The 8,126-nt window shown below is 40.7% G+C and overlaps 1 protein-coding gene across 1 annotated transcript; it reads left to right on the forward strand.

The window, feature by feature from the left end:
- Positions 1-7,163: 7,163 nt before the first annotated feature.
- Positions 7,164-8,126, forward strand: OR6K2 (olfactory receptor family 6 subfamily K member 2). Its single transcript, XM_060643238.3, has one exon. The coding sequence runs from the start codon at positions 7,164-7,166 to the stop codon at positions 8,124-8,126; it is 963 nt and encodes a 320-aa protein (XP_060499221.3).

An 8,126-nucleotide genomic window follows, 5' to 3' on the forward strand; every position in this document is an offset into this window, starting at 1 on the left:
AGCTGTCAGCACAGAGCCCGATGCGGGGCTTGAACTCATGAACCATGAGATCACGACCTGGGTTGAAGCTGGACGCTTAACCGACTGAGCCACCCAGGCACCCCCTACTTTTGTATTCTTATCGCTTGTTAAACGTACATAAGCAAAATGTTTTGTGTTTGTCCAAACATAGCATAAAGTTCGTATGAATTCTCTATAGTGGTCTCTAATTAGAAACTGCTGTGTTAGGTAAATTGGTGAGCGTGTCTTTTTCTGAAACCATAATACCATTTCTTGTTGCATATTTGTTTAGTTTATTTGGGGTGAGAAAAAAATCATTTTCCTTAAAGTAAAAGATTTCTTTAAAAGAAGAACAAATAAAAGAAACTTGGAAGAAAATCAGCAACAAATATAGACAAGTAATTTAAAATAAGATAAATGCAAAAGGCTCATAATCACATAAAGAGATGCTTAAACTCTGGGGCACCTGAAGCTCAGTCAGTTAAGTGCCCTAGTCTTTGATTTGGCTCGAGTCATTATGTCACAGTTCATGGGTTTGAGCCCCTCATCTGGCTCCATGCTGTCAGTGTGGATTCTCTCCCTCTTTCTGCCCCTCCCCTGCTCATGTGCGCTCTCTCTCTCTTTATCTCTCTCTCTCTCAAAAAAAAAAAAAGAAAAGAAAGAAAGAAAGAAAGAAAGAAAGCAAAAGACATGCTTAAACTCTTTATTAAGGCTCAGTGTTGGAGGGGATGTAGAGACAAAGAAACACACATACCCAGCAGGTAATATAAACTAGTGTAGCCATTCTGGAGAAAATTCTGGTAGAACTTAAACTCGAGTGTATCCTCTCTCCTAGTAATCTTGCTCCTAGGAATGTGTCCCAAACATATTTTCACACGTGTTAATAAATCAACATGTGTGAAGATGTTAGTTGGGTGTGGGGAAGTTGGAAGCAATCTGTGACCTATGATGGGGAAGAGTTGCTTTAACTAAGATCAGTGAATATTTCAGAGGATCATATAGGGGCTAGATGGTGTGAACTCAATGAACACAAAGAAACCTAAATAACTAAAAAATAATGCTGAGTGGAAAAAAAAATCAACAATGCAACGAAATCAATCTGATACAATTGATGTGAACAAAAAGCACATGTACACAAAACACAAATGCTTGTTTCGCAAGGAAACATACCTGCGGAAGATATCTTACGATTACAGTTAAGTAATTTAAATAGCTGTCTATGGAGAAAATAGGAGGAAGTATGAAAATTAAGGAAAATAAATAAAAACATATTTCCATGTAGATTTCTCTGTCTCTGTCTCTCTCTCTCTATTTTTTTTTTTTTTTTTACAAAAGCAGATCATTGACGCGCCTGGTTGGCTCAGTTGGTTAAGTGTCCGACTCTTGATTTTGGCTCAAGCCATGATCTCACAGTTCGTGAGATCAAGCCTTGCATCAGGCTCTGCGCTGATGGCACGGAGCCCACTTGGAATTTTCTCTCCCCTGTCTCTCCGCCCCTCCCCCACACTGTTTCACTCTCTAAATAAATAAATAAATAAATAAACTCTAAAAACAAAAGCAGATCGCATGCCATCAGAGTTAACAACACATTTGTTTATGTCTTTCCAAGTCACAGCACAGAGGTCTAGTATTTCCATATCAAACAATTGCAGCATAGTATGTTGTATTATGGTTGTACCCCTTATCCCTATGGCTGCAGATTTAAGTTTATTTCAATCACATCTAAGCATAAACATGTCACAGTGAAATCATGTCACAGTGAAAAACGGCATGTACGTTTGTAGACTGCGATCTTGTTGCAAGATTAATTCCTAGAAATACAGCTGCAATATTCAATAATATTCAGGATTTAAAAATGAAATAGTGCCAAATCACGATTCCCAATATCCTAAAAATGTGTATAGTCAGCAACATTGAGAGTTTACATTTCAACACATTACCTCGTGTAGCATGTATCCCTTGGCATATTCTTCGTCAATCTGAGACAAAACAAAAGGAATGCAAACACGTTTATTTGAGAATCACTGGTATAATATCGCATATATTTAATAACCAGTGCAGATCTTTTCTGTTTTCCCTTTTAACTCTTAATTGTTATGTGTTGACAATTTTTCTTTTTCTTCTTTTTAAATATGCTTTTTTTTTTAAGTTTGGTGATTTATTTTGATGGGGCGCCTAGGTGGCTCAGTCACTTAAGCATCTGACTTCACTCAGGTCATGATCTCACAGTTCATGACTTTGAGTCCTATGTGAGGCTCTGTGCTGACAGCTCAGAGTCTGGAGGCTGCTTCGGATTCTGCGTCTCCCTCTCTTATCTGTTCCTCACCCACCCACTTGCGTTCACTCTCTCTCTCTCAAAATAAATAAGCATCTTAATTTAATTTTAAAGTTTATTTATTGGGGCGCCCGGGTGGCTCGGTCGGTTAAGCGTCCGACTTCAGCTCAGGTCACGATCTCGTGGTCCATGAGTTCGAGCCCCGCATCGGGCTCTGGGCTGATGGCTCAGAGCCTGGAGCCTGCTTCTGATTCTGTGTCTCCCTCTCTCTCTCTGTCCCTCCCCCGTTCATGCTCTGTCCCTCTGTCTCAAAAATAAATACACGTTAAAAAAAATAAATAAAGTTTATTTATTTATTTTTGAAAGAGAGAGAGAGGGACAGAGAGAGAGAGAGAGAGAGAGAGAGAGAGAGAATCCCAAGCAGGCTCTACACTGTCAGTGCAGAGTCTGACACAGGCCTCAAACTCATGAACCGTGAGACTATGACCTGAGTCATGATACAAAAGTCGGAAACCAAGGGTCGGTTACTTAACTGACTGAGCCCCCCAGATGCCCCTACATGTTGACGACTTTAATACTGAGTCTTTTGTTTCATAAAATTTCATTCATTGAATAAATGGATATGTATTTCATTGTTTTTATCATGCTTCAAAACGTTAAAAAATAATTTATACTTTCATATTGTAATTTAATGTCATTTATGAAAATAGTGGATTGTTCCAATAAGTCTAAAATGGCTGCAACTATATAAATTTCTTAGACATGACTTCATGTACTACTTGAAGGGAACCATTGCCTGAGTTTGGAATCGATGATACAGAATTAAATGTCATCACGGGTTGTCAAGTAAATTTGTTTCCATGTAAATAACCAATACCTTTTATAGAGTCTCCTAAAGCAAACACGATGCTTAAAATTATACAGAATTTTAAAATTTGATTTAACTTCCAAATTAGTATTTTAAGGTGAACAGGGATATAGCAGATCCTGTTGGCTCGGTTGTCTAATCCAGGACCCATACCTAAACCTAGTTTGCCCGTGTCTCTGAAGGGGTTCCGAGTATGGAGATGTTGGCAACAATTTGCTAGGATTTCTGGGTGAGCTATTGCTGGTGGGGTCCCAGCCGCACAACTTTTTTTGCCGTGAGTGTGGAAACGATGCCTGGCACTTAGAGATCTATTTTGCAACCTTAAGGAAAAGTCCAAGAGAGTGACTCATCTATTCGGGATCAAATAAGCAAGGAGCATTCCTAACTGATACAAGTATAAGGAGTAGTTTAATTATAGGGTAAGAATTAATAAGCAGTCATTTTTTGAAGTACCATGTTAGCATCCAGTTGAACTTGTCAATGAGAACACAAAATTTTGAGGAGAATGTGTTATTGACTGTCAATTCCCACGTCAAATATACTAAAAGAAAAATGTCATTTCCTAAAATTCAGATTTGGGTTCCTAACAGCTGTTTTTAATAACGGAACCAGAACTTTTTACAGAGGAGTTTAGCCCATAACACAGAGAAGGAGAAATTCGAAGAGAGAATGGAATGTCTTAGAGCTTAAAAGCAAATTTGCTTTTTCCTAAATTTGGCTTCATGGCTGGAAATAAGTAATCAGGATGGAAGTCTGGATCTCGCTTTTCATTGTTCCACCAATCCGCTCCTCTCTGCTGAATCAACTTCCTTCAAATCCAAGTGTCGGATTTTCAGTGGTTTGATTCATTTAAAAGCCAAGCCAACCAAAAGTACCACAGAAAAGGAAGTTTTTAAAAATACATTCATTCTGGGGCTCCTGCGTGGCTCAGTTGGTTGGGTGTCCAACTCTTGATATCGGCACGGGCTGTTACCTCAGGGTTGTGGGATCGAGCCCCAGGTCAGGTTCTGCGCTGAGTGTGGAACCTACTTGGGATTCTCCCTCACCCTCTCTCTCTCCCTTCCCTATTCTCTCTCTAGAAAAAACAAACAAACAAACAGACAGACAGACAGACAAACTTAGAAAAGTACATTTATTCCAATGCTTCAGGCTTCCAGACTATCTCATTTGTCCTGGACTGGAGTTCTCTGGGAGTTCCCTGTGACTGGGTTCTCCTAATTACCAGGCTGAACTGTTTCACTTAATTGGAGCTATTATGGGAATGATTGTTTTCTTAGTTATCTTCATTAGCCTATGTAAAATCCCCAGGAGAGTCTGTCTTCCCATGCTGGTTATGCTCAGAAAAAGATACACACATACATACATATGGGGCTGGGGCAGAGAGAGAGAGTTCTACAGGAAGCATCAGATCTATAAATCCCTACCTGGTGAAGGAAACGAAGGTCAGTTGGAAGACTCAGGGTAGAAACACAGCAGAAGGGCAAAGGCAGTTGGTCTTAGTGACTCTATATGGCTGGCAACATCAGGGTAGAGAAAGATTGAGTCTTCTCAATGTTTGTCCAACTTTGGAGTCCAACAGCAGGAAGGTCAGTGACTTAACTAATTTGGGGGAATTGGAGCTACCTAGGAAAAGAATAACCCACCTGCATAAGAATAGATAACCTTAGAGTGCACGCAGATACTGTGAATATTTGTGAGATTATTTGGAGCAAGGAGAAATTAGGAGAAAACGTTATAAGGCAAGTTCGTACAAAGCATAAAAGTTTCCCAGGATTAAATATCAAAATATTAAAATTTCCCAGGAAACTTGTGGGATGTAAATGGGGCCAAAGCTTACGTGATTTTTGCTTTAAAACAAGTGAGCATAGTGATTGATTTCTGAAATGTTTCAGGTATCAATGCTTCAGGAATCAAATGAGATTTCCAGTTAGCTGTTTGGCGTTAACATCATTAACATTTGCACTAGACTTAGGATTACTAACTTTTGGATGAAGATAGATGTGGGTTCAGTGGCTTCAACATCAGGAATTTATTTTCTTACAATTCTGAGAACTAGAAGTCTGAGATCCAGGTTTGGGCAGAGTTGCTTCCTCATGAGGTCTTTGTGGTTTGTAGATGGCTGTCTTCCCCCTGAGTCTTCCTGTGGTCCTCCCACTGAAACTGTCTGTGTCCACATCTACTCTTCTTGGATGTTCATCAGTCATATTGGATTAGGACCCACCCGAGTGACCTCATTTTGATTTAATTATCTCCTTAAAGACCCTTTCTCCAAATAGAGTCACATTCTGAGGTCCCAGGGGTTAGAACGTCAACATGTGAACTTTGGGATGACGGAATTCAACTTGTAACAGGTGGAGAGAGCAGGTTTGTGTCCACGTGAGACCTCTAAGTGGGAGGGTTCTGAAGAAAATGTGGATCACTGGAGAGAGACCCACAAATAAGGAATTCTGGAGCCACTGTAGTGAATGAGAGTAGAAGGCCAAAAGAAGTTGATAAGCAATCTTGAATAAATAAAGTCTCTGTGTGAGAAAAAATATGGAGTAAGAAATAATAAACAAAGATAGAAAAAATAAACAAAGGTAGAAATCTGGGAAGTGGAAGACAGAATAGCCAATGAGGGAAATCAGGATAGCATGATGTCAAAAAGGCAAAAAAGGAAAGACTTTCAACGATCAGGTGATTCACCTTTGGACGTTAGTGGCAATGAGGAGATGGGGGGCCACTGAATTTTTAATCAGAAAGCCACTGATACACTTTAAGAAAAGAGATGTGGAGCATTGAGAGCAGATCATTGATTCAGAGGGTTTCAGGAGCGAATGAAGTCGATAAATACATATTAATGTATTAGGGAAAAATGATGTTGATACAAAGGAAATAAATAGTCTGTGTAGAGATAGCACTTTTTCCCAGGATAAGATTTGTGCCCATTTGATAGCAGAAAAGAGAGAATCAATGAAGAAAATAAAACAAATGTTTCCCAAAATGGAATAAATTAATAGGACCATATCCTGCAATGCCTTGAGTTTAAATTGCATTTCACAGAGCCTCCAGCCCCCCTGTCCACCTCCGCTCCCCATACAATCCCCCTGGAGCAGCTCTGCATTTATGGCTTCAATTAGCCACTTTCCATGAACTACATCATTTGACCAAAGCCTTCTGTCACAAAACACACTTGAGATCCATTTTTCTAGAAGAGGGGGAAGGGAAGGAATGGGAGATTGTAGAATGACCCATCGTTTCTTAAAAAAAAAGATGAACGGTGGTTTTTCTTTTCTGAATATTCTCTGAATAATTGTTAAATACATATTATGTATATTATGCATATATACATGGAGGGATGAAGGGAGAGAGAGAGAAAGAGAGAGACAGAGGATGTCTTATTTAGAGGCAGAAAGGGAAGGAAGAGGGTGAAATTCACCAGTGATGGTTTGTCTTTGGCATTAGAATATTCAATGAAATCATATGCCAAGAATTAGATGAGGAATTGGGAGTTTGAGGAAAGAATTTTGAAACCATTTTGGGGAGATCGTTGGGGAACCAGTAAGACTTGAATACAGAAGAAACATCACCTAGCTGTTCCCTCACTGCCTTGTCTAATTCTTTCTTTGTCTAAACACACCTGACCAGTAGGATTAGCATCACCTAGAAATGTTAGGCATGCAAATTCTTTGGCCTTATCCCATATCGATTGAGTTAGTAACCTTCAGGATATGGACCAGCGATCTGTGTTTTAACAAGCCCTCCATATGGCTCTGATGCATGCTAAAATTTGAGAATCACTGGTCTAAAATGTTGACTCTGCTTTCTGCCTGGATATTTTTCCATACTACAACCTTAGTTGTAAGCATATGGAATATGGACTATTTCTTTCTTCCTTTGTCTTCCTCTGCATCCCCAGTACAGGGATCTACACAGTGCTGGCATTCGGTAGGCATGTTTACTTCCTGGCCAATAATAGTAGGCACCTCCTACAAGGCTTGAGTGAACTGGGAGTTGGAAGTCCTTGTTTTCAACTAGAAAATGGAGAGCCCCAATCAAAGTGCCGCTCAGGAGTTCATCTTCTCTGCTTTCCCTTATTCCTGGGGAAGTTCTGTCACCTGTTTTATTCCACTGCTCTTCATTTACACCTTCATTGTCATTGGAAACCTTGTCATCATCACAGTGGTCCAGCTGAATGCTCCCCTCCACACACCCATGTACTTCTTCATCGGCACCCTTTCCTTTCTGGAGATCTGGTATACCACAGCGACCATTCCAAAGATGCTTGCCAGCCTGCTCGGTGAGAAGACCATTTCCTTAAATGGTTGCCTCCTGCAGATGTATTTCTTCCATTCCACTGGCATCAGCGAGGTTTGTCTCTTGACAGCCATGGCCTTTGACCGCTACCTGGCCATCTGCAGCCCTCTTCATTACCCCACTATCATGACCCCCAGGCTGTGTGCCCAACTGACTTTAGGTTGCTGTGTTTGTGGCTTTATCACACCCCTCCCTGAGATTGCCTGGATCTCGACACTGCCATTTTGTGGCTCTAATCGCCTGGAGCATATCTTCTGTGACTTCCTCCCCGTGCTACGCCTGGCCTGCACAGACACACAAGCCATCGTCATGATTCGGGTGGTGGATACTGTCCACGCAGTGGAGACTATCACAGCCGTAATGCTCATTTTCATGTCCTATGTTGGCATTGTGGCTGTAATTCTACGTATTCGGTCAGCTGAAGGCCGCCGCAAGGCCTTTTCCATGTGCGTCTCCCACATCACTGTCTTTTTGCTTTTCTTTGGCAGTGTGGCCCTCATGTACCTACGCTTCTCGGCCACCTACTCCTTATTCTGGGACACAGCCATTGCTCTGGCCTTTGCAGTCTTGTCCCCCTTCTTCAACCCCATAATCTACAGTCTGAGGAACAAAGAGATGAAGGAAGCTATAAAAAAACACTTGGGTCAAGCTAAAATCTTTTTTCATAAGACCGAGGACCTCAAGTAA

This window comes from Panthera onca, chromosome F1, assembly GCF_046562875.1.
Source record: "Panthera onca isolate mPanOnc1 chromosome F1, mPanOnc1 haplotype 2, whole genome shotgun sequence".
Taxonomy (NCBI): Eukaryota; Metazoa; Chordata; class Mammalia; order Carnivora; family Felidae; genus Panthera; species Panthera onca.